The sequence below is a fragment of the Sphaerodactylus townsendi genome, linkage group LG02 (genome assembly GCF_021028975.2).
Source record: "Sphaerodactylus townsendi isolate TG3544 linkage group LG02, MPM_Stown_v2.3, whole genome shotgun sequence".
NCBI classification, from domain to species: Eukaryota; Metazoa; Chordata; class Lepidosauria; order Squamata; family Sphaerodactylidae; genus Sphaerodactylus; species Sphaerodactylus townsendi.
In genome coordinates, this window is record NC_059426.1 from 56,172,852 (window position 1) to 56,200,045 (window position 27,194).

General features: G+C 40.1%; 1 protein-coding gene across 2 annotated transcripts in view; it reads left to right on the top strand.

Moving 5' to 3' along the window:
* Positions 1-26,811, top strand: part of SNX4 (sorting nexin 4) — a 45,524-nt gene extending 18,713 nt beyond the window's left edge. The window contains exons 5-15 of one of the 2 annotated variants that reach the window (XM_048485679.1): positions 266-313; positions 2,303-2,358; positions 4,075-4,147; positions 5,392-5,453; positions 7,495-7,560; positions 9,679-9,717; positions 14,169-14,258; positions 16,759-16,858; positions 20,032-20,177; positions 23,765-23,879; positions 25,060-26,811. In XM_048485679.1, the coding sequence (XP_048341636.1) occupies positions 266-313; positions 2,303-2,358; positions 4,075-4,147; positions 5,392-5,453; positions 7,495-7,560; positions 9,679-9,717; positions 14,169-14,258; positions 16,759-16,858; positions 20,032-20,177; positions 23,765-23,879; positions 25,060-25,107 (843 nt within the window). In that variant the 3' untranslated portion in view covers positions 25,108-26,811. The remainder of the gene's footprint in view (positions 1-265; positions 314-2,302; positions 2,359-4,074; positions 4,148-5,391; positions 5,454-7,494; positions 7,561-9,678; positions 9,718-14,168; positions 14,259-16,758; positions 16,859-20,031; positions 20,178-23,764; positions 23,880-25,059) is intronic. The other variant, XM_048485680.1, reaches the window with a different exon arrangement.
* The last annotated feature ends 383 nt before the right edge of the window (positions 26,812-27,194 follow it).

Below are 27,194 nucleotides of genomic sequence, written 5' to 3' on the forward strand. Positions count from 1 at the left end.
GCAATGTATCTTGCATGGCTTGGGGCCAGTGAACTTTATTGAAGCAGTGTGTGTAGAACAGGGGTCTGCAACCTGTGGCCCTCCAGATGTTCATGGACTAGAGTTCCCATCAGCACCTGCCAGCATGGCCAAGTGGCAGGGCTGATGGGAATTGTAGTCCATGGACATCTGGAGAGCCACAGGTTGCAGACCACTGGTGTAGAACTAACGTTTACATTCATACCATTTTGAAACTGTCAGTTTAAATAAAAATTTCCATTTCTAGGAAAGTGGATGGAAGGAGATGGTGAACGAAACCGGGTTTCAGTTGAAGGTAAATATGTAATTATAGTGTGACTTATTCTGGTTGGTGGTAAAATTAATTTGTAGAGTCATAACTCTACATTGATATAGAAGAAACCATAGAGAGTATTTTGGTAACTCAGAGTCATAGCATAATATTGCTAACATACAGAATAAGATAGTGCTTGTAACTATCAGCTGTCCAGATCTGTGTACCCCTTGAAAATTACAAACTTGGTTTCTTTTTAATTACAATTTAGGAACTGTGAATCCTGTGTCACATCAGAAATATTTCCAATAGTTTGACAAAATCCACTTCTGCTTTGAATACTGTTGCAATTGGTTGCAGCAAATGAGGCAACATTATTCAGAGATGAAGTTCCTAAATTGTAATAAAAATCTTCTTCTAAATACAAACAAATGAAATAAACAGATTGTAATTAAAATTCAACCAGTCATCAGCTCTGAACCAAAGCTGGACACCCAGCCAGCTTGCATGTGAAACCAATATATCTCCTTATAGATCCTCATCTTTTTAGCAATAATTGATTTCTTGCCCATAAATTAAAATGTTTTGAGGATAAAATGTCAGATTTCCAGGCTTTTGGGATGCTTGAATTCTGAGGGCATATCTAATAATGTCAGGAGAATCATGCCTTATCCATACTCATGATAGGAAGTAGTGTAGGAAGGCAACGTTCGTAGGGAGGGGATATTTCTGTTCTGTCTCTCTCACATCCCTCCCAACCACCCACCCACCCCCCACACACAATGGATAGCATCTCTGTAGTGCCTGCTGCATTTGGGAACTGTTGTTCTCATAGAGTGCCTGATGTTGGATCAGCTGTTCTGTGAACTACATTCCCTGAAATGACAAGGCAGCTGGAAAGGCATAAGGAAATGTAGTTCCGTCTCAGCTGCTTGGGTCAGGGAAATCAAGAAGGCAGAAAAACAGTGGATGGACTTTGAAAGAATTTTCCTTCCTGCTTCTCCTGAGTAGGGCTTATAAATTGAAGAAGAAGAAGAGTTTGGATTTATATCCCCCCTTTCTCTCCTGCAGGAGACTCAAAGGGGCTTACAATCTCCTTGCCCTTCTCCCCTCACAACAAACACCCTGTGAGGTAGGTGGGGCTGAGAGAGCTCCAAGAAGCTGTGACTAGCCCAAGGTCACCCAGCTGGCGTGTGTGGGAGTGCACAGGCTAATCTGAATTCCCCAGATAAGCCTCCATAGCTCAAGTGGCAGAGCGGGGAATCAAACCCAGTTCCTCCAGATTAGATACATGAGCTCTTAACCTCCTACGCCACTTCAAATTGAGATGAAAGGGGGGGGGGGTCCTCTCATCCCTTAAGAGCTGCAAATTGGAACTAAAGAGAGATGCATTTTGTGAAATATTAAAATGATTTTAGAGCTGCATTCAGATATCCCAACAAGCCAACATTAAGCATTTGATAAATGTATATCTGGCTTGTTGCCAGCCTGAACCCTGGTTGAAAACTGACTCTGATTATTCATGATGTGCAAAGATAGGGGTGTGCATTAATTTATGTTAGGTTTGCCCTTGCAAATATTCCTAGCAGTTTCTATTGGTAACTGGGGGCGGGGGGAGAGCCTCAAGACGGTGACGTCCTTTGTTGTAGATTTATTATGAGGATTATGGTAGCGGCGTATGTGAAATACGCTCAGTATTTTATGACAATAAATGTGAAATTTTTAAAAGAAAGCTACTTGTTCTTTGTGCAAGTAAGGTCACGCACCATTCCATATTTAACCGTTTCATTCCTACATCAAGTTGCCTTCTCTGTAGCCCTTCTGTAGTGTGTGAAAAATATTGTCAGAAGGATTCTACTGGACTTTCGTTGAGTCAGTTTCATAATTATTTTAAATTACAGGGGATATAATATTTGTGCCAACGGTTTGAAAAGTTAGAAATGAGTTATGTCTTAGTGATTCTTATGGTTCTAGATTTAAATAAGCTAATAAAATTTATGTTGTGTTCCTTCCCCTCCCACCCTCTTCTAGGCAGATTCAAGATTAAAAGCTCTTAATGCAACATTCAGAGTGAAAAACCCAGATAAGTAAGTATAAGAAAAATTAAATAATCTCACAGTTGGTTAGTGTCTTGACTCTTTAACTTTTAGTTCCCAGTGCAGGTGCTAGATTTTTAAAAAACACCTTTAAAATAGAAATCCAAAACCTATTCTAAGGAAGAAGTGTACAGCTCTAAACTGACAGGAGTATGTCTTGATGGGACTTAAATTTCTTTCTCAGGTGTTAAGTATGAGGTTTCCCTGATCCCCAGAGGGCATTTTCAGAACAAACAGCAGGCTGCTTGCAAATGGCAGAAGGGTGCAGGGTGGCAACTCATTCTGCAAGCTTTTGAATCTAGCACTGAGGCTGGTTCCGCATGGGCCAAAAACAGCGGTGTGAAAATGGTGTAAAAGGGTTTAAAACGGTGTAAAAGGGTTTATACTGTTTTTACACCCTTTTCACACCGCTGTTTTTGGCCCATGCGGAATCAGCCTTTGTTTTTTCTGCTTTATACAACTGAATCTGTAAATAAGATTTTTGTATCCTTCTGATGTAGAAAGCAACTTTCGACTGATCCTTTAACTAAACTCTGTTTCTTCCCACTTTATAGGCAGGTGTTGGTTTTGCCCTCTAGAGCCCCCATGCAGTGGTGGGATTCACCACAGATTCGTACCACATCAGCAGAACCGGTTGTTGAAATGGTGCTTGTATACAACCAGTTGTTAAATTATTTGATTTCCACCACCAGAACCGGTTGTTAAATTATTTGAATCCCACCACTGCCCACATAGCTTGAGACTGCAATAACTGAAGGACTATCTTCTCCCATTTAGGACTGCATTTGATTACAGCAGTCCTAGGCTGAGATTTTAAATTGGTGTTTTATGTATTTTCATATTTATTATATATTGTAAGTTGCCTTGAGCTCTGTAAAGAAGAAAGGCACCTAATAAATGTCTTAAATGAATAAATGTGTCTATTGCATTGTGTTTTGTCTTCCATTTTCCCCACTGCTATGAAAACAGAGGCTGTGTTTGGGTTTATTCTAGAAATGTAGCCTGGACACATATTCAAAATTTTATTCCCAAAATTTTATTCCCAGAAATTTTTCTCTCTTTCTCACAATACTAGAACCAGGGGGCATACATTGAAAATGCTGGGGGGAAGAATTAGGACTAATAAAAGGAAACACTTCTTCACACAACGTGTGATTGGTGTTTGGAATATGCTGCCACAGGAGGTGGTGATGGCCACTAACCTGGATTGCTTTAAAAAGGGCTTGGACAGATTTATGGAGGAGAAGTCGATCTATGGCTACCAATCTTGATCCTCCTTGATCTCTGATTGCAAATGCCTTAGCAGACCAGGTGCTCAGGAGCAGCAGCCGCAGAAGGCCATTGCTTTCACCTCCTGCATGTGAGCTCCCAAAGGCACCTGGTGGGCCACTGCGAGTAGAAGAGTGCTGGACTAGATGGACTCTGGTCTGATCCAGCAGGCTAGTTCTTATGGACAAATGAAGTGCCCAGTGCCCACACAGTAAGACCAAAACCCTTACTTAGCTGAGTCAGCTACTCACTTAAATAGCTTCTCTATTAAATCATTGCTTTAGTCTGTGATGACTGTTCCAAGAAGCCTCAGATTATTCTCTTTGAACCAATCAAGCTTAGTACAGCTGGACTGTTTTGTTGTGATCCTGTCATGCAATTTGTGAGAGCTTGCTTCTCTGATTGCTCATGATGTACTTCCTGTTCTTGCATTCCCAGGAGATTTACAGAGCTTAAACACTACACTGATGAGCTGCAGTCTGTCATATCACACCTTCTGAGAGTCAGAGCTGTAAGTATTTCCCATCGGGAGTCTTAACCGAGTAACAAGTTGGCTCTCTTTAAATGTATAGAATAAATGGGGCATCTGTGTGAAAATGGTCTTTTTGGAGATGGATTATTTTTACTAAATACCTGTCCTTGCTTTTAATCACAAAATATTCCAAATGAAACTTACTACAATGATACACTGTTGCCTATTTAAGAGAGACACAGATAGGATGCGGGGGGGGGGGGGTGGAGCAGCTTTACAGATTAAATCAGTGGTACTCAAAGTGAAGCTGGGAAATCGTGGATAGTTGCTGGGGAAAATATTACTTTCTCTCCAGTTCCCTCTGTGTTTTATTCCAATCCTAGTCTCTTCCAGTTAGTGGCATTATGGAAAGTTTGTCTCCTGTCCAAGGGGTTGATATATTTGTATTTGAATTCCCCATAAATTTCTTATTTTTCACAATGTTTTCGGTCTCATTGGATCTCTTCAGGAAGAATTGTAGGCCATGCTATAAGCATGTGCCCATTTTTTCCTCTAATTGCTCTCTTTTTTTTTGCCCTGAGATGAAGGGCAAGAGTATGAACACACTGAGGAGATTTTTAAAAAAATCTTCCCATGTCTCAAGGATGCTCAAAAATGATAAAATGTGTTAAATAATAATAGAATCCTGGGATGATAACATATATCCTTAAAGTGAAATATTAAATTGCTGAACTACTTATCCTGGTATGTTGTCTGTCTCTGTCATCGAGGAAACTAATACTATAATTCTGATCTTTTTCAAAAAGAAGTCTGAGTAATTCATCTAGAAAATAATCATACTGTAAGAAATTCTATCCCTCAGATTTTTAACATATCAGTGAGCATGTTGATGAGGCTGGTTCAATTGAGTGTGGTACTAGAAATTCAGAAAACATTCTTTCATAAGAGTCCCTGTCAGAAGTTTCTTAAAAATCTAAGTAAAGCAATCATGGCACAGAAGATATGGATTTGAGCAAAGAGGAAATAGTGGATGGACTTGATTTTAAACAGTATTTTCTTGTTTGGGTGGAGATTGACCAGTCTTCAAAGCGAGGGAGAGAATGGCTCTTCTCCCGCCCTACTCAATTTTGTGATAAAACTGGAGCACTCATGCTTTGTGTGAAGCTTGTGGGGGCAGATAATTTTATAAATCTGAACATTTTGATACACTTTATTGTAGGAAACTACACATAAAGTACTTATCTTTTTAGATATTTAACTAGTGTGTATAAATTTTGTTTCAGAGAGTAGCAGATCGATTGTATGGGGTATACAAAGTCCATGGGAATTATGGGAGAGTTTTCAGGTAAGAGCTGAGAGTGGTTTTTATAATTTATTAGTTTATTCAATTCATGTGCCTAAGAAGCACTTGAGGGGGAATTTGCACTTGAAAATGTTGCAGCTGTATCTTAAATGTACTGATACAGGTCACCTTAATTAATACATTTGAGACAACTTATTTCCTCAGAGGCTTAAGATGTCCTTAAAAATAGCTTCTCTTGTGTTTTTCCATCAGCAAATTTTGCTGAAAAGCAGCAGACAACTTTTAAAAGGAATCAGCTTCATATTTCCAAGTTGAGCGTACCAACTATAATTTTGTCCTAAAGCAGTGAAAGAAAAAAAACCTATTTTTTGAGATTGCAGTGTGTTAGGAACTGCTCCTCTGACCCCGGGATAAAATTGCAAGCACATCTCAATCTACTTGAATTAGCTTGCTCCCCTTGCTTTCAACTATGAACAAACTTTGGAAAATCAAGGTGGGTCATCAGGTTACATTTGAAACACCTTCGCTATGTTTATTCAGTGATCAAGGGAAAAGCTGTTTGCATTTTGCTATCGTGAAACACATTTGAAGGTTTTGAATCTCTGACCACATTTCCCAAGATGTCTTTTCTCACATGTTCAGCGGATGGAGCTGGAGTGACTATTGCAGTTTTGCACCATCTGTTTCTCCTCTGCCTGCCTTGGAATTGGAGTTTATTTTTCATTGTATGTCTTTAATACTAAAGAAAGCGTTACGACAGTTGGGCAGATGCACGATGCTTAAAGAGCTGACTCAAGCAGTAGTCTTTTTGTGATGTTATATAGCTGGATCGAGTGTTTAATTTTTTCCATCTCATTGGAAAATTAAGGAATCTGACTCTGAAACCAGGGGTTCTCCTTTTGTGCAGCTGGAAAATTTAATCCCCTAGGCTAATGTGTTACAGATGGCAGTCCAGTGCAGAGTTATTCCTCTCGAAGCCCTTTGACATCTAATGGGTTTAATCAGGGCAGCTTTACATAGGATTGCACTGTAAGAGAAGTGCCTTTTAAACTTCTAACAATTCTAAACATGTTAGTAGATTGTCATAAGAACATGTAAACAGTAGTCACATATTGCTAAAAAAAACAAATTTATTTTTAATGCGGGCTTGAAAGATAATTGCCAATTTTGTTTACTGCACTGTTGATTTCATTTTGATCTGATGGTATTAATTAGTGTAATTTTATTCCTTGGTTTGGATGCACTGGAGCCTTTCCAATATGAACAGCTTGGAGGGGGGGTGTATTTTGGGGAGGGAGAGGGAGAACATTGTGCTCTGTGGGCAGAAACCTTTCTTTCTATGGTACTCCAGTGGATCCAAGCTATCATAATGGTTTAAAGCTTTGTATTTGGTAATGGGAACGGTATGAAACCTCTTTTTAAAAACTAACCAGTGGAACACAAAAAGGCTTCACAAAAGACAGTTTATGTAGCTCATCAGCAGCCTTTACAGTGGAGGCATATGGATCCTCATGAAAGTGTCAGATTTTCTAAGAAATAAGAATAGCATCCCATAAACTTCCCAAAAAGGTATTTTTTAATTTATTTTTTAAATTTTGTGTTTAGCATGGATCTGGGATGGAGCTCTTACCTTCTCCAGAAGAAAAAAATATCATACTGAGGCAGTGTCAAGTTAATTCAAATCTGAAAATAGCATTGGATTTTTAAAATCCCCCCCCCCGAATATCCCAGACAATTGAAGCATTGACTGCCTATGCAAGAAAATGACAGTGTATCTTCACTAATATAATGTGTTGATATTTTCCCATTTTGACTGCTTAAGCAAGATGTACCTGCCCCCCTTTTTGGGCTCCAGTTTCTAAACTGCAGGAATAGTCTTTTTTTAAAAAAAATCGTGCAAGTGCTAGGTAGAAGGAAGTTCTTCCTGCTTGAAGGAAGTCTAGCAACCTAGCCAAGCAAAACCTTGAGGTTTCTCCATGCAGATATCACCTGGGAGGAACTATATACAGGATGCAGCTTATTAACTTCCTCACCCTTCATTGTTCACTGTTTTTTTAAATTTAATTTGCTCTTTCGTCTCTAGTGAATGGAGTGCAATAGAGAAGGAGATGGGGGATGGGCTGCAGAGTGCTGGCCATCACATGGATGTGTAAGTATTGACTGTTTGAGAGTTGATGGAAGCCAGATGGACAGTGTTAGGGAAGGGTGGGGGTAGAGAGTCAGAGCTGGGAAAATGGTGTGTTTTGAAGAGTAGCACTCGAGGTTATGCAACATTTCATTGACTTTAGGCTTGCGCTTTTCTAGAATCTAATGCATTAAATAGTCCAAGGAGTCCCTGATGATTTAAAGGGATTTCTTTTTTATTATTATTTTGAAACTGTAGAAGCATTTGGCACGCTCCAGCATTTTCTTCAAGTTACTGTGCCAGAAACTGGTAGAATGAAACCTGATGTGCTGCAGATCTGATACTCTCCATTTGTTTGGCGGCAGTAGATTTGCACAGTATGTGAATGTATGGGTTTTGTTTGACAGACCCCCCCCCCCCCCTTATTCAGTGCCTAGATCTGTTTTGCTTCTGTAAGGCAACTAAAGTTTTAAACCACTAGCATTCACCCTAGTAGCATTCTGGTAAATTAGAACAGAACTAAAACATTACAGAAATGAGGAAATAAAATCCACCTGCAGCATTTGTATGAAAGGAACTTTTTTTTTTTGCAGGATTTGGTGGGCAGAATGAGATTTTTTTCCTTGAGCTAACTGTTCAGGGGAAGAGTGAGGGGGAAACGTGCCTGGGGCACGCGTGCGCGCTGTGCCCCTGCCCTGGAATGCCCCCACAGGGATGCGCAACCCCCTTCCCGCCCGCTTGGTGCCATGCTACTGTAACTGTTTGCAGCATTTCAGAACCTTGTAATACTACTATCTAGAACTTCTGTATTGATGGACCTTGGGCATGGGGTGGACATGTCAAGTCAGTTTGTAGTAAAAATACTTATCTAGAAAGGTGAGATTGGAAGTCCAACAATGAAAACTGTCTCAGAGCATATCATCCAGTTGTGCATTATTCAGCATGTAAAAAGCTTTGCACCTTCCTTGGAAACTCGCATCTTTTAGCTTGAATTTCGTTAGTCGTTTCTTAATTTTTTAAAGATTTAATATTTGCGTATGTTGCTGTCAGACTACAAAAAGTAGGAACTTGAGGCATCTACAGTGTAACAATGATGCATTAACCTGGCTTGAGCTGAGAGCTATATGTGACAACCAGTGAGCCTTTGTTGTCATGGGATATTTCGGGGAACCATTGTGGCCTTTTTGATCTACTTCACTTTGATGGGTGGATATTATAATCCCAAGAATGCAAGCTGTAGATACTTCAGGTGATAGTTTACATATATTATTTATTTAAAATATTTATATACCCACCTTTTCCCCGGATACTCAGAACTTAAGGTGGGTAACAATAATGTAAAAACCATGCAGAACATAGCATAAAAACATTAAAACTGTACATTAAAACCAAGAGTATTGACAACATATAGCCCAACCAATAGGGTATTCCTGCTTTGCTTAAGCTTCCTGGATCAGCGCTATTTTGTATTGTTTGAAAGCCAGGAAGGTAGAAGGGCTCCTGACGTCAGGGGGCTTTTCCAGAGGCATGGGGGAGCCACTGTAAAACTTGGAGCTTGGATAGTGGTAGAATGTGCCATAAACATTGGAAGGGCTAATAACAGATCTTGGTGAGCAGATCAGCCACAAGAGAGCATACAAGGCGAGGTAGTCCTTCAAGTATATGGGCCCCAGGATCTAAAGGCCTTTAAAGGTAAACATCAATGGCATGAATTGGACCTGGAAACTAACTGGCAGCCAGTGAAGAGCCCTCAGAACAGGAATGATGAAATCCTGTTGGCTAATCCTGGATAATGGACAGGCTGCTGTGTTTTTCCACCAGCTATAGCCTTTTCATAGTCTCCAAGGACAAATTTGAGGTATTTCCTCCTAACTTACAAAGTATTCAAAACTTGCACCAAACCCCAAAAAGGTACAGTTGTCAAAGAGTTACCAGCATTATTCTGAAGCATTTATTTTCAGCTGATGAATTCTGGCCCGCAATGGGGTGACCATCTTATCTGGGATAGGGAGCAAGCATTTTTAAATACCTCTTAATGTGTGTTTTTAATATTTCAATGTGTTGGCCTTTGCAGCTGTATAGTGTTGCCACATGAGGTGCTAGGTAAACTCTTACTCTGCTTCCTTTTCTTGTCTCTGGTAGGGACTCTGTGAACAGTGGTTGTCTTTTGTTGGTGGACAGGTAAGCAGTCATGGGGTTGGAAAGGCTGTGATATTGCTACTAGCAGCTGTTGGATAGTGAAAGTTCAAATTCCTAGCCTTGAAGCTGTAGGCATTGATGTGGAAGAATGAAAATCCCATTTGTCCCAGGTAAAAGAGCCCAGATGTTCACTTTTACCATAATCCGCTGCCACTTCATTCTCCCTCACTTGATGAGGATGATGAAGATTTTGGCCGTCAGGCTCAGTTGTTCGTCAGTGGCAAGAAAGAAAGATTAGCCCGAACATCCCACTTCCTGCTTTTTGTGTTTTCTTTTTTTCCAAGATGGATTTCTCAGAATTTGCTGAAATGCACACAAGACAATTTGTGTGGGTGTGTGCGTGTGGGTGTGTTTTCAGTGCTGTCAAGTTGATTCTGACTTATAGTGACCCTATAAATTAAGGACCTCCGAAACATCTTATCCTTTACAGTCTTTCTCAGGTCTTACCAACTGAGAGCAGTGGCTTCCTTTATGGAATCAATCCATCTCATGTTGGGTCTTCCTCTTTTCTGGCTGCCTTCAATTTTTCCTAGTGTTATTGTCTTTTCTGGTGAGTCTTACCTTCTCATAATGTGACCAAAGTACAGCAACCTCAGTTTAGTTGATTTACCTTCTAGGAAGAGTTCAGATTTTGTTTTGATGTTGAACCTACTGTCTTTTTGGCAGTTCATGGTATCCATAAAACCCCTCCAACACCATATTTCAAAGGAACCAACTTTTTTCTTGTCCGCTTTCTTCATTGTCCATCTTTCACACCCATATATAGTAATGGGGACTATTGTAGTATAAAGTATCTGGAACTTGATTGCCAGTGACACATCCTTGTACTTAAGAATCTTTTCTGTCTCTTTCAAGGCTGTCCTTCCCAGTCTTTATCTCATTCCGCTTTCTTGGTTGCAGCCTTCCTTTTGATTGATAGTGGAGCCGAGGAAAAGAAAATCTTGAACAATTTCAGCTTCTTCATCATAAAATTGTGTAATTCCCTAGTAGTCATTACTTTTGTCCTTTTGATGTTCAGCTGTAATACTACTGTGGCACTTCTTGCCTTAACCTTCATCAGGAATCATGTTACTATTTTCTGCCAGTGATGTAGAGCCATCTGTGTATCTCAATTTGTTAATGTTCCTTTCACTTCACCTTCATCTAAATCCAATCCAGCTTTCTTTATAATGTGTCCTGCATGTAGATTGAAGAGATGGGGGAGATAAAATACATTCTTGTGTGACCCCTCTGCCAATTGGAAACCACTCTGATCATCACAGTAAACTCTTGTCCAGAGTACAGGTGGCACCTTAAAATAATCTTTACATGGTCTTTAAGCTCCTTGAAAACATTGTTAGGTTGTGCTTTGGCACTATGAGTGTATTGCTGTTTTTCTTCAGCTTTATTCTAATTTTTTACATTAACAATTCATACAGCCCTATCCTGATTTTGGGCGGGGAGGAGGCGAATCTGCAGAGGAAACAGCAGAGGGCCATGCCAATGTATTCATCCATTTGCCACATAAGTGGCAGCCTGCTGACACAGGAGGCAAATGTGCTGATGGCCAGTTGCCCTTCTGCTCTGTGGCATTGAAACCCGGAAGTCCTGTGTGGGCACCAGCGTGGGTAGGACATGCCAGGGCATTCCCGGGGATGGAGCTGATGTTAGTTGGCTTCCACCAGTGTTCCAGCCCAGGAAGTGTGGCAAAAGCCATTCAAGTCAGTGGGACAATTTGGGTGGTGGAAGGGATTTCTAGTTTTCTTTCCTGCTACGTTGCCTGAAAACCTGTTTGAAGGAGGCATGGCACTGCCTTCACCGATCCGCACCTGCCTGCCGCAGTGATCAGGATTCACTGATAGTCTGTACCACAACTGGTTCTTGCTCTTGTTTTTAGCAGAGATAATAGAGCTTGTCCAACTTTTGTTTCTGATTATGTGATCTACTTGATTTCTGTATTGGCCATACGGTGATGTCCATGTTTACAATATGTTAGGTCGCCTGAAACGTGTGGTCATAATGAATAAATTGTTGTCTTAACAGAATTCTGTGAGTTGCTGTCCTGTTTCATTTTGTGCTCCTAGCCCAAATCTGTCAACAGTATTTGATTCTACTTTGTTTCCTACTTTTTGCATTCCAGTCACCTATAATTATCAGCACATCTTGTTTAGGCATGTGATTAGTTTCCTCCTAGACACCTGCATAAATGCTTTCAGTTTATTCCTCATGTGAGGTTGAGATGTAAACTTGAATGATGGTTATGTTGATAGGCTTTCCCTGAATTCTGATTTATATTATTCAGTCAAATATTACATTACAGCCCCTGACTGCTTTTGCTACATCTTGTCTCACTATTAGAACTACTTGTTTTCTTCTGTGTTCATCATTTCCAGAGTAAAACGCTTTGTAGTTTTCTGACAATGTCCTAATCCAGACCCTTTTGGTTCACTCATTCCCAGGATTGCAGTGTTTAAACTTTGCATTTCTCATTTTAGGATTTTGAGTTTACCTTGATTCATACATCTCACGTTCTGTGTTTCTGTTGTTTGCATTGAACAGCTTTGGACTTCCCTTTTGCATCTGTTCACGTCAACAATTGAAAGTTCTTTTAGCTTTAGACCAGTAGTGTCATTAAGAAAACACTATTCATAATTGTTCTCAACTTTTCCCTAGTATCTGATTGAGTTCCAACCAGCCTTGGGATGCCATCTTCTAGCACTGTATCTTTTTTCTTTTTGGACAGTCTTATCATGGGGTTTTCAAAGTAAGATATGATCAAAAGTGGATTACCATTGCTTTCGTCTACACAGTATTAACCAAGCTTAGCTGAAGTGGCACTACTGTTGCCTACAAAAGATCCTCCCCCGGTGTCATCTCCCATTACTGTCAGTGCCGAGTAGCAAGGATTCCTGTGCCATCACAGAAATGGTCCATTCTCTTCAGTGATGTCGGTGTTGATTCCTGAAGGGGGGTGGATGCATCATAGTCTGGTGTCTCAGCTATGAGCATTCCAGCTTGAGGGACTCTGTTAGGAGTTTAGTCTCTGACAAGAGTCTAAACTCCTACGGTATTGCTTTCAGCTTTGCTGACACAAGCTCCCTTATGTTAAGTCAATTTATACCCTGCAGCTACTACTGTTGCTGTTAAAGGTGGGGTGTGTGTGTGTGTGTCTTTTTAGTGGTAAATGGGCTTTATTCTACTGCCCTAAAGATGAACATGGTGTTCAGAAGAAGAGTGGATAAAAAGATTGACATATGAAAAGAAGAGGGAAGAAATGATTGACAGAAACATAGCTTGACTGAGGGAAAGCAGGAGAAAGAGTGAAGGGATGCTTAACCAGGAAAGAGGAAAAGAGATAGACAAATTGAGAGGGTGTTTCTATGAAAAGGAGAAAGTGAGGAGTTGATGAGCAGGAAAAAGACTGGTATATGAAATTCAATTACAAGTGCATTTCAGGACAATTGTAAGGCTTACCGAAAAACATGCTGTTTTAGCGTAGGACACTTCTAATAGCCCTTGTCCTTTTGTTAGGATGTTAATAAACAGTGTTATTTGAACTTAGGTCGAAGTGCTAGGAACAGAGTGTAAAAATACTAACTTTTCATGGTCAATTGGGTAGTAAACTTGAGAAAGTTATGGGTTACATATTACCTTAAACTTTAAAAAATTGTTCTTAAAGAAAACATGATGTCTAGAAACCATCTTACAGATACATAGGTTTTTTTGCAATAGTAATAGGCTTCAGAGTTGTTTATTTTTATTCAGATTATGGCTGCCATCCCACCCAGCCAACTTTCTGACCCACCAAAGTGCCATACGCTCCTGCATATTCCAAACCTTGCAAATCTAGATCAGTTCATTATGTTCTGTATTGTAATCAAGACTTTATTTTGTTTCTAGTGCTGTTGGCTGAGATGTTAACATTGCCAGTGGCAACTAGCTCACAGTTGATTAACATCCAGACTGATTTATTGTGTATATTAAACTATAGAAATTGACTCTTTTGTTTTTATTCTGAGTTAAAAAGAGCTTCTTATTTTGGTCTTCTTTTTTTCTGAGGGAATTAGGGAAAACTCCCTATTTTAGTCATCTTGTTCTCCCATTAAGAAAATATCAATGCACACTATAGTCGCTAATAATATACTGGCTAAAGACTGAACTTTCAACTTTAGTATCTGCATACCTTTCTTAAGTTTATTAGAAATTTTCCTATAGGTATGTATAATGTTCATATAGTACTGAATGCTACGATTGAAGTCACATCACTTTAACAGGATAGACTTATTTAAATCAGTAATTTAACTAAATCATTCATTGAAATCCATTGTCCTCCTTTATAACTGCTTGTATTTCCTAAAAAAAAACACGGGATAGCTCTAGCGAAAAATGTTGATGGCTCAACAGTATCATATCAGCTTTTGGGAGCCAGTTTCTCTACTGTCTTATTTTCCTAGGTATGCGGCTTCTATTGATGACATACTAGAAGAAGAAGAACATTATGCAGACCAGCTGAAAGAGTATCTCTTCTATGCAGAAGCTCTTAGGTTGGAATATAACATCTTATGTGATAATTCTAATTTTGTATAAATGTTTCAGTAGACCTCATTTGTATACTGTTTACCATGGTTCCGTAACAACTTATATATAACTTAATAGAAATGTGAATTCAAAGGTTTTCTCTTCCATGGAATTCTCAGGCAAATCACCTTCTCATTTATACAGTGTGATAAAGGCAATTTTCCTGAAAGTTTGTAGTTTAATGTATCCTAGCCAGCGTGGTATAGTTCTTAAGAGCAGGTGGATTCTAATCTGGAAAAACGGGTTTTATTTCCCACTCCTCCACCTGAGTGGCAGAGGCTTATCTGGTGAACCAGATGTTTTTTTTACACTCTTGCATTCCTTCTGGGTAACCTTGGGCTAGTCATAGTTCTTCGGAACTGTCTCAGCCCCACCTGCCTCACAAGGTGTCTGTTGTGGGGAGAGGAAGGGAAAGGAGCTTGTTAGTTACCTTGAGTCTTCTTATAGGAGAGAAAGGTGGGATATAAATCCAAACTCTTCTTTTCTTCTTCTTCTAAAGCTGTCTATTATGCTACTGATATATATTAGGTGGATTGAAATTTTTGAATGTTCTACATATTTACCTAATTGTGTACTTTTTGGACAATGTGAGTAATTGTGATAGTGTATGGAGGAATCTGCCCTGACCTGGATGATCCAGGTTAGCCTGATTTCATCATATCTCAGGTCCTGGCTAGTACTTGAATGAGAGTCCTCCATGGAAGCGCACAGTCGCTATGCAGAGGCAAGCAATAGCAAACCACCTGTGTTAACCTCTTGCCTTGAAAACCCTACAGGGTTGCCATAAGTTCCCTGTGAGTTCATGGCACTTTACACTCACATAAAGGAATCCAGTAACCAGGTTACCTAATTGTCTTGATTTTGTGCTTGGAATGTGTTGGCTCTCCAACTATCATTTATTGGATAATTTCATTTTATATTTATCAAATGTAAGCCGCAGTATTGATGTATTAGAGAATATACAAAAGCAATGGAAGAGGAGGAGGAGGAGGAGTTTGGGTTTATATCCCCCCTTTCTCTCCTGCAGGAGACTCAAAGAGGCTTGCAATCTCCTTGCCCTATCCCCCTCACAACAAACACCTTGTTAGGTGGGTGGGGCTGAGGGAGCTCCGAAAAGCTGTGACTAGCCCAAGGTCACCCAGCTGGCGTGTGTTGGAGTGCACAGGCTAATCTGAATTCCCCAGATAAGCCTCCACAGCTCAGGCAGCAAAGCGGGGAATCAAACCCTGTTCCTCCAGATTAGAATGCACCAATGGTGGGAACCAAAAATTTTAATAACAGGTTCCGATGGTGGTGGGATTCAAACAGTGGCGCCGCCGCACATTCACCTCCAGCCCCTATTGGGCAGGGAGGTTGCTTTAGTAACCCCTTCTTGGCACTCAGAAAAAATTAGTAACCACTTCTAGAGAAGTGGTGAGAACTGGTTGGATCCCACCTCTAACCTGCTCTTAACCACTACGCCCTTGCTGCTCCTTAAAAAAAGTCATGAATATACAGCACCAGTAGCAGAATATGTATTGTCAAAGGCTTTCACAGCAGGAATCACTAGGATGTTGTTGGTTTTCCGGGCTGTATGGCCGTGTTCCACTAGTATTTTCTCCTGACGTTTCGCCTGCATCTGTGGTTGGCATTTTCAGAGGATCCTCTGAAAATACTATTGGAACACAGCCATATAGCCCAGAAAACCCACAACATCCTAGTAGCAGAATATTTACTAGGAACAACTTAAGAGTGAGCAAGTTCTCAAAGCTAGATGTGAAGCAAATAAACACATGTGTTTAATTGTTTTGCTTTATAAAACATGCTTGGATACTGATATGTAAGCTATCTTCAAACTCCATTTGGATGGAATCAATACATTTTAAAAACATTCAGAGAAGGTGAGGTAGGAAAGATGTTCTTGGACATAAAAAAATCCCTGTCTACCACTTCAAGCAGTACTGCACTGCTTTGATTGGTCAAAAAGAAAGGCTCTACACATCCAAAGTCTTTAACTTGGTGTAATCCGCTATAGAAAAAAAACTTACAAGATGAAAGAAGGGTAGCATGGTTTAAATTCTAGTAGTTCTCCTTTGATGTCAGTGATGCAACTGTAATGTAATCAAATCTGCTACCTATTCATAGATTTTTGTGATCCTAGAACATCTGTTATTTCCATACCATGTGCAGAACTAGGTCTTGTAGAAGTGGTTTTCATATTGCCACTGGAGACTTTTTGAATTAAAACCTAGGATGTATCTTTGCAAAGAACTAGCAATTTCAAGATTCAGGAGTTGTGGCTTAGTATTATAACATTAATGAATAATATTCCATAGCATTTTGTGACAAAACTGCATTAATGATGGGCATATTTAATTCTGCTAGATATGTTTCTCAGGATGATGTCTGATACAGCTCCCCACTAATTTTTAAGACCATAATGAGCAGCATGTTTTTCAGGACAACACTTTTATTTATCATTTTCAGGGCAGTTTGCAGGAAACATGAACTTCTGCAGTACGAGTTGGAAACAGCTGCTCAGGATCTGACGTCAAAGAAGCAGCAGTGTGAGGAACTGGCAACAGGAGTAAGCTTGCTCCCCTCCCCCCCCCCCCCCCCATTCACCAAGATTTAGAATTGTAGGCAACCAGGTTCTTAACCTAAATATAACTTGCTGACAGGAGGTTGGTAGCAAGTTTTGCAAAAACTGTCTCAGAAAGTGCAATCTTGTGCAGTTATTCTAGTCTGAGCCCATTGATTTTAAATGGGGCTTAGACTAGAGTAATACTGCACAGGATTGCACTGTGACTTCTGCTGTCTATGTAAAATGTATTTTTGGAAATATTAGTTTCTGTGCATCTGTATTGTCCAGAAAGACATTTAGCATACTGCTGGCAAAAGTGCAATTTTACAACCGGGGAGAATAATAATTATTTTTGTTTTTAAAAGCTGAAAGGATTATGGTATGATTTAATTTGTTCAGTGGCTTGGAAGCCATCCAGAGGAACTTGAATAGAAAGGGAGTGCAGTATATCACAGGTGGTAATGATGTGGAGAGCTGAATTTGAACAGTTATGCCGTACACACTATACACAAGTTCTTATGTACTAACCTGCTTGACACCAACAGGGTTTGACAAATTGCCTGCAGATTTAGGCACCAGCCTAAATACAGTATTTTCATTGTCATGTGAGCTGCCTCATGCTGATCTCTGGAGAGGGGTGTATGCAATTACTGGAATCCACTTCACAAGCAAAATCTTACACCAGGTTTTGGCTGCATGTATGTTTAGAAAAATGGAAAGGAGGTTAGATCCCAGGGTAAACTGTTCAAGCCATGGTTTCTGTTCCCAGGTATATCTTGTATATGGAGTATTCTTATGTTTCCCTACCTGTAGTTTGAAAGTAGGACCCACCCACTATAATTTTTTCCATCTGTATGCACTGGGTTTAAATCTGCCCACATTAAAGTTTCAGAACAATTTTCCCTAACTCAGGTTCTGATATTCTGACTCATGTATATGTGCCTTGTGCCAATTTATGCATAATGCTTGGAGGGCTTATTTTGCTTATTATTATTTTTTTGAAGGAGAAAGTTATGCCAACTTTGCAGTAAATTTCCAGCGTTAGAATTGTTGATTTGGTACAAGGCACTTCAAACTAAGTGGTGTGATTCTAATAGTATTGGGAGCATGGAGATGCCTTTTTACGAATAGATCATTTTTGCCTACCACCTTCTTCACCCTTTTGGCAGTTCCCCCTTCACTAATTGGAAAGAGAAGAATGATGCTTTAACCACTTCCATACATTGCTCATTTTGCTTCTATGGCAGGCATTAACAAGTACACACACACACCAAAAGGTAGATCACTGCAGTTTGGCAAGTTCATACATAAAGCAATATCACAGGCAAAGCACATATTAAGTACTCAGGTGAGTAACACATTCTACTTGGGTTTTGTTTGTTTTTTTGAAGTAAAGATTTCTTCTGGACTCTGTGTTTCAAATGGAACTTGTGAGTGCATGTACTGAAACCCTTATAGTGAGTGATTTTACTCACTGATACAGTCTCCTCAGGATAAATGCAATTACTCTATCTCTGTTCTCATTTGTCTGTTGTATGTCTTGTGTCATGTCTTTCCTTGTGCATGCTCTTTCCTTGTGCTCTTCATTACCTTTTACAGAAGTGCGTTGATGCAAATAGGAACTTCTGAATTCTTGAGCAGAGCTTTTGGAAAAGCTGTGCCTAAAAGGCAGAGAGCGAAATGTTATTTAAGAAAGTGGCCCAGCAGCTCCACTCCTGCTTCTTAAGCAGCGTTCCCCCCACCTTTTATGCAGGGTTTTCAGTCTCCACCTCTTAGGTCCAGACTACATTACATGTATCGCGTGATTGCCAAAGGGACTAGCAGCCACCTATCAGTTGCAAGTGCCCTACATCAACTCGATATAGTTGATATTGAGTGCTGCAGCATCTCATTTAGGATTAAGGCCATGGTGTGGTGGGGGAGGGACTCCTGCCTCCCCCACCATTTTCCCTGCCTCACGTGGCCCCTGAAATGGCATTATTTTCCTTATCCGAAAGCTGCATGTGTACTGTATGGTTGCATGTGCAGCCCTGCCCCAACGTGACAAATAACCCCCCACTAGGGCTGTTTCAAATCAGGAATCAGTACAGAGGATGACAGAATCTCCTTCTCTACCTATGGCCATGGTCCCAATCCAGATCAACCCCCTGCTGTGCTTTTGAACTGAGTTCTCATAGAGAGTTTGCAGGTAACTTTAAGTCCCTGTGGCAATCATGCAGAATGTGTGAAGAGTAGTTTGACCACTAGAAAAGGCTTTCAGGGGATGAAGTGCTACTAAACAAGGGGGTTGGCAGCTCCAAACCAGCTTCTTAAGCAGCACTTCAATCCTGCCCATGAGGAACAGTCGTAAACACCAGCTCCAAGGGAATGGAGAGACATTTTAGGCTCACAGAGAGTTGTTAAAGCACCCCAGTGCCCTAGCAACTAGATTTCTCAAGCTCTGGCATACAGTAGACACGTGACTTGATGATAGGTGGTGGTAAATTGGGCAGATGGTGGAGTTGAATCAGACTAAATTAGGGAAGATACTGGGTTTGAGGTTTTTAAACCTTGTTCCTAAATCTCTCGTGAAAGGAGTGATCAAAATGATGACAAACGCCAAAGGAAATGATAAAATAATATAAGTTGCCTTGACTCTAGGGCATTATGTTTATAAAAACCACAACCAAGCATTAGGTGTTCAGTTCTGCACACAGTTATACTGCTTGTCACCTGCTTGAAATCCATAGGAATACTTAACTGTAATCCAGGTTGCAGCTTAAATTCTCTTTGCTAATGATGGTAGGATGTTTGAGATTTGGTGTTTAGGTTCCAGGCCATGGTTCAGTCAAGTTATAAACATGGCTTACAGGTAGAAGGCTTTGTGTTGACTGAATAACTTCAGAGTGCCTCAGAATACATTTTTTGAATTGGCTTAATTCAGATAGTCCTCCAAACCATGATTTGGAACATCAAGTGTTGTATTCAAATATGAGGAACATGTGAGTGCACCATTAGAAATATCATCTGTGATGTGCCATATAGAACTTATTTTCTCCTTTAGGGTTTCATTTTCACATCCCTGTTGCATTTTTTGCACATTGTTTGAAACAGATACTTCATATATGTATTTGGATGTTTCTTTTTCTATTGAAAAGAAGAAAAACTGTATTTATTGTGGGATTTTGTTTTTTTAGACCGTGAGAACATTCTCATTGAAAGGAATGACCAGTAAGCTTTTTGGTCAAGAAACTCCAGAACAGAGAGAAGCAAAGATAAAGGTACTAGAAGAACAAATACATGAAGGAGAAGAACAGCTCAAAGCAAAGAATTTAGAAAGCCGGTAACTGTTGATTTTGTTTGAAGAAAATGTAGACTCTTAAAAATGACAGTGGCTTGGAGCCTACCAAAAATTTGCACTGACAGAAAAGAATGGAATATTATTTCTTCCCTGTCCTGCTGTGGCTCAAAATGGCCCCCTGAAAAACTGCTCCTAAAGAACAGTGGGTATTCAAGGACAACATGAAGGGGGAGCTGAAAGCCAGAAATGATAGGTGGGATCCCATCCAGTGTCAGTATAAGTTTTTTGTATGCTGTAAGCATTTTTATTATATTTCTTGTGCTTGTGAGTTGACTTACACAGCTTTCCTATCAACTGCAAAAACACAACATTTTTGGCTGTTATACTGAGACTGAAAACTGGTCTTTCATATTTTCAGATGTACACAGTTTCCTGTGTCATTTGTGTATTGTATTTAGGTAGCAATAAATTTAGCAGGCTACCTGTAGATGGTTTCTTGGAAGTGTGATCTAAGATAGCTTTTTTCACTCTAAAAAATCCTGTTAATGAAAATTTCCATTGAAGTATCACATAAAATATAGACAGTATTGATTAATGTTTAGATTTCTTGGCAGGCTACTTCTGGATCAGTAAGCCTTGCTGAAAACTAAGCACTGACATACCTATTGAAGTGTAAGAAAATACCTTTTATTATTTCATATTCTATAAGTAAGAATTACACCTTTTATATTCAGGTCTATGTGCACACACTGCTAAAAGTGCTGGCATTCTGCAATCACATCCTAAGGAAAGAAGCAGAATTCTCTGTAACCTGCAGAAATTTTGTGAATGTGTATTCTGTGTTTTTTAAGATGAGGAGGATTCTTGTGGCACCTTAAAGACAAGTTAAAATACAATGACAAACTATTATTACAATAAAACAGACATAAAATCAGTTGATAATACTGAATAGCATCAAATACTAATTAGGGATCTAACAAGGATCATACAGAAGATTTATAGCAGCAAAAACATTTTAGAAATACACCAACTTCAAAAACCTGGGAGAAAGTAATATTTTCTTGCCTGCCACCTCAAAGTAAGCAGGCTGTGAAACTCTGTTGGGAGACAGTTTCAAAAATGAGGCACCAACATAGAGGTATATCCTAGAATATAGTGAAAGTTCTTTCCAGAAGATCTTAATCATTGAGTTATCCTGGTCTCAGACAGTTCAGGGCTATAAAGATATTAACCAGCATGCTGACAGAATTTGATCTCTCTGTCCTGTGCCGATCAGAAACCTTACAGCTACATTTCACACTATCTGAAACTTCTGGGTAATATTCCAGGATGTGCTTATGCAGGGAGCAGTCCAATATTCTTTAAAGGGTCACTAGACCTGTGTGCCTCCACCAACTACAGACTAATGTGGCTACCTCTCTGGAATTGTGGAAAGGAAATATTTTAAGTTTGCACATTACAAGGTCCTCAGAGAAAGATAGTTTTAGACACCAAGAAGCAAGTGGTTTAAATCTCCACCAGAGCTTTGAATCTATATCTATAAACACAAAATACCACTGACTGACTGACTGACTCATCAAAAGAACTTAAAAACCACCAAACCTACAAAGTTGAAATTTGGCACACTGGTTCGTTATGTGCTTCAGGTGCTCGCTAAGAAAGGATTTTCCAAAACTTCCACTCGACTTATTCATGTTTATATATATATATATAGATTTACTGTTCAACTCTGGCCATCTGCACGAACATTCTAAGGGTGACAGTTAAACACCACGAGTTCCATGTCCTTCAACATGGTATTTTGGATGGTTTCTGAGTTCTTTTGATGAGTCAGTCAGTCAGCCAGTGGTATTTCGTGTTTATATATATAGCTTCGTTTCACAGGACATTTTAATGAAGGGCACTTTGAAGCTCCAACTCCACTTGTCACACCAACAAGTTCTGCTAATGCCCACCAAACAACAAGCACGATTTATCCACTGGTGCACCAACTTCATTCTAACACCACCCTCCTCAACGCATATGAACCTGTTCCTTCTGCTGAAACTGCTAAAGGGAGAAGAGGAATTAAACGCAGAAAGTGATTTACACACTGTCAGAAAGAGATGACTACAGGGGGCTGCTGCAGTGTGCGAAAGCCAGCCCTTCAAGTTCACAGATGAACTTTGTAAAGAAGTATGCTGAGTGTCACCCCAAAATTCATAGAGAGGCTGTGATGAAGTATGCGTAGGGAACATTCCATTGTGGTGAGCTGGTAGTCATGAAGTAAGTGAATGGCAGTGTGAGAATAAATGGTGTTATCTTAAATTGTCTGGTTTTACATGTGTTTGGCTCTGTGACTCAACATCTCTACATCTCAACCTTAGTTTGCCATATTGGAAGAGGAATGTAACTAAAGTAACCTCAGTTTAATCAAATAAAGTGCTTATACCCTCCCATCTTACTTTATAATTGAGCAGTGTGTTCTTGGTGACGAACAGAAAAAGCAAAGAATTCTGGGAGATGTAGTCCAGAGGGTGGCATTTTTCATGTGCACAGACTAGACTCTCCCAGACTCTCTCTCAGCCGGTAACACTTCTTAAAGCTCTGGAGTCCTTGCAGGGCTGTCCTATTCCTTGCCTCAGTTTTCTAGGCGGGGTCCCCACAGGGCTGTCTTGTTCCTTGCCTCAGCCAACTGTCGAGTAAGTCAGCAGCAAGCCCCTCCCCCAGCAGCCAGAACTGAAGAGGCCACTCTATCCATAGCTGTTTGGGCAGGAGGAGTAAGGCCTCACCGCATCCAGAACAGCTGTGACTGGCGGTGAGAGTGAGGCTATGGGGGGAGAGGCCTCACCAACCCCTCACAGAGCACGCCAGGCAAGCTACTAAGAATGGAAAGGGGCAGAAAGAGAGTGAGTGCTGGGAAGAGGCAGAGAGAGCTAGATTAGGTGACCAGAATGACAGAATGAAAGCTGGGTAGGCAGAAAAATAGAGAATAAGGGTAGAGAATGGGTTAGGAAAAGAAAAAAAAGCAGGCTGGAATAAGTGGGCCGACAGAGGGAGCTGGGACATGGGGGCAAAAAGAGTTGAGGTAACGGCAGAAAGAGGGAGATGGGATAGCAGGGCAGAAAGTTAAAAACAGCTGGAGTAGCAGGGCAGAAAGAGAGTTGGGATAGCAGGGCAAAAAAAGAGAAAATTAAGAGAAGGGGTGGCAGAATGGAGAGTGAGAGACAGAGTTCTCCCCATCTTCACAAGAACCCTGCTTGCTCCCCCTTCCCTTTTGCAAATCCAGGATCCAACTTTGCAAATGGTGTGGGGCATACCTATGGAGATGGGGAGAACTTTCCCCAGCTTCACAGCCACCCTGCTGCCCTGCCTCTCCTTGGCTAAGCTGGGATGTTTGGGAGCAATTTCAGTGTTTGCACAGGTTGCCATTTCCTGTAGATATGCCATATCCTGTAGATTACCCTGGGAGGATTAGTTTCCTAGAACCTGCTATAGTTGTTTGCTCAATGAACTTCATTGCTAGTACTATTATATTTCTTAGCTTTCTCTTTGGGTTTCAGCTGTTCATCTGGTAGCTTTCAGAAGATGTTGCTTGGGCTCACAGCAGGGTGTTCTGCTTCCATTAATCTGTTGTCTTTTGATTTTAGAGACTTTGTCAAAAGTGCCTGGACTGATATTGAACGGTTCAAAGAACAAAAGAACCATGACTTGAAAGAGGCCCTCATAAGTTATGCTGTGATGCAAATCAGTATGTGCAAAAAGGTATGTCTGTTGGGCAAATTTAACAGGGAAACAGTTTAACGCAGGATAATGCCAGTCTCCTCAGCTACTGCCTGTTAATGCACTTAAGCTTATGGCAGGCTCATATAGTGTACGTATTTATTTATCTAACAAAATTTATACTCTGCCTTTCTGTTGTTGTAAGGACCGCTTAGGCAGACAACAAACTGAAATGTACATAATAAAATCACATCTTAAAACTAGCAAAAAACACATCATGAAAACAGTTGTAACCGGTGTAACAGTTATACATGCAAAAACATAAAAAATATATTGTTGAAGGCTTTCATAGCCGGATTCAACTGGTTGTTGTGGGCTTTCCGGGCTGTGTGGCCGTGGTCTGGTGGATCTTGTTCCTAACGTTTCGCCTGCATCTGTGGCTGGCATCTTCAGAGGTGTCTCAGACTTCCCTCTGTGATACACCTCTGAAGATGCCAGCCACAGATGCAGGTGAAACGTTAGGAACAAGATCCACCAGACTATGGCCACACAGTCCAGAAAACCCACCACAACCAATAAAAAATATAATTAAAACATTGGATATAAATCACTGAGGAAAGACCAAATGAGATAAAGTCTTCACCTGCTGGTGGAAGAGGCCACAGAAAGTGACAGACTAATTTTTCTTAAGTAAGAGTTCCAATGTTTTGGCCAAGAAGGCCTTCTCATGGGTTTTTACCTGCCTAGTTTCAAAAGGTGGGAACACCCAAAGCAGGACCTTTGAGGATGGCTGTAGTGGATTCACAAGGAAGTAGGCGATCCCTCAGGTATTCTGCTCCCAAACCATATGACATAAATGTGACTTTGTCGGGCCAGGCACCGGAGTGGTGGCTACCTCAGCTATTGAGCCCCATCAAAATTGCCAGACCAGATCAGTTCTGGAGGAGGGGCGGATGCCTCAGCTAGAGACCACACAGCAGGTCTCATCAGGCCAGATGGAGAGCAGGAAAGTTGGCTCAGCTGGCATGCAAGCCTGATAAACTCTCTCAAGGGGCAAGATCTGGCCTGTGAGCTGCTTGTTTGATTTTAAAGGTCAGCACCTTGAATTGTGCCTGATTATTCACAAGTTCAAACTCCCAGGGGATTGGATTATTTTGTCCAACTGCTGCTTGAAGGATCATCTCAAATATTTTCTCTTTCCTCTTTCTTTTGTTCAATAAAGGGAATTCAAGTTTGGGCAAATGCAAAAGAATGTTTCAGCAAGATGTGATGTACAGAACGGAGTCCATCTTGGTGAAGTGCTGCAGAACAGAAGCACAAGTGCATGAACATGGATATTAAGTTGCTACATTATTAAATCATGGCACCAGTGTAATTGTGAAAGTAGGGCACAAAGAATTGGTCTCTGTTCCTTGATGGCCACCTTGTGGCTTGTTTTGCATGCAGTAGCAAACTGAACATTGTAACTCAAAGGAAGGCAGTAGGGAAGGATCCAAGGTGGCTCCAGTGAATTACACACCATACTTAGACTCCTGAGCCACCGATCTTTGCACTGTATAAATCATTTCCAGATTCCCCTTCTTCATACCTTTGTGTTTCACATGTGTAATGCAAGAATAGATGCTACTGTACTGTTCTGTTTCCCCATCCCTCCGAATCTGTGGCACAAAATTGTATTTTCAAAGTTTCAGCCATTTCCATCACTCATCCAATGCATTATGTTTCTGTGAAGAAATGTTGTTTTTCTAAAGATTATCTTAATCTTTGTATCAAATTTTTGAATATTTGATACCCTCTACAATAAGGACATTCTGTACAGTGCTATCAATGTGAGGTTTCTGTGCTAGAAATTTAGAACTGATAGGACTCCTTTTTGAGAATTTTTATACTTGCCAGCACACAAAGCTACATAATTAGCTAGCAGGTACTGCTACTGACCTCAGTAAAATTCTTAAAACCAGCTTTAAATTTACTCTTTCGCTTCCATTACATTAGGAGTATTTGGTGTATAAAAATGTACCTATTGAGCACCAACAGAGGTGGTTTCCAGATTGGTACTATGACTCTGGCATGGTTTTGGTTTGTGCTTGCAGCAACATAGTTTCGAATTCCATTTACATGTCTTAGCATTAATTCTGTTTAGTGAAGTTGTTTTGTCTGTCTTGTTTACAAACAAAATGAATAGAATTGATTGTGTGCTGGCCACTGGTACCTGATGTTCATGAACAAGGTCTCTCTGGCTCATTCTGCTGAATCTGAAAAGGCCATTGATGAGAAAGAGCTTGCATTCTCATTTGGCACCTTAGCATAATAGTGTTTTAAAATGTCACTTGAGCTAAATATGGAATCAAGGCAGAAGTACTTGCAAGAAAACCGCTTTGAGATTCATGTACTTCTTTCTAAAGCACACATTTGTTTTGGATAATAACACCTTATTATACACACCGGAAAGAACCTCTTCAAATGCTCATTTCCAGAATCAAATGTTGTTTCTTGGTGTGATTATAAAACTAGGTTTTCAGAGAAAACATTTCCAGCTATACTGATGCATCACTTGATTTTTTTTTCTTTGAATGCCTAGTTCTAGCTTCTCTGCTTAAAGTAGAGAAGCTAGTAACAGATATTCATTTATGCCCAATCATTCCATTTCTAAGAACTAAAATCTAGGTCCTAAAGCTGGTAGATTAAAAATTTGTACATTCCAAACACAATAAGCAGCTACAAATGTAGGTTTTCTAGTAAACTTCCTAGAGTAGTCGTGCCTTAATTTAATACCACTGGGCACTTGGAGTCAATATTTTCCATGCACTTGATCTTCCTGGTGCCTTCCCGCCCCCAAGCCCTGATTTCGTAGGCTGTATAACTTAAATGTATTAGTATGCCTTTTCTTGCTAACTGTATTAAATTTGAGAAAGGATCAATAGGTTCTTGTATGCTTTGTGCCAAATATGCTAAATAAAATTACACTTTATTATTTTGGTTTTTTTTTCATAACATTTATTTTGGGTTTTCCTTATGTTGAAATGGTTGTGTCTTATATTGGGTTTTACTTTTAACTGTTTGCTTGGCTTTTTTATTTGAACAGGCATATTTTCAAATTATCTGGAACTCAAACTATGCATAAGTATCCCAATCCACTTTTTGTTCAAGGTGGAACTCTCAGTTATTCTGTGTGTGATGAAATGGCTTAAGTTCTACAAAATAAATATTCAGAAGTCAAGCAAGACTACATTCAGACAGCAAATAAAACTGGTTTGTTTGATTCTGGAACAAGCTTTTGCACTTTTTGGACTCTCTCTTCATGTGTCACTTATAGTTTAGAGCAAACTACAATTTGTTGTGACATGCATGCATGTT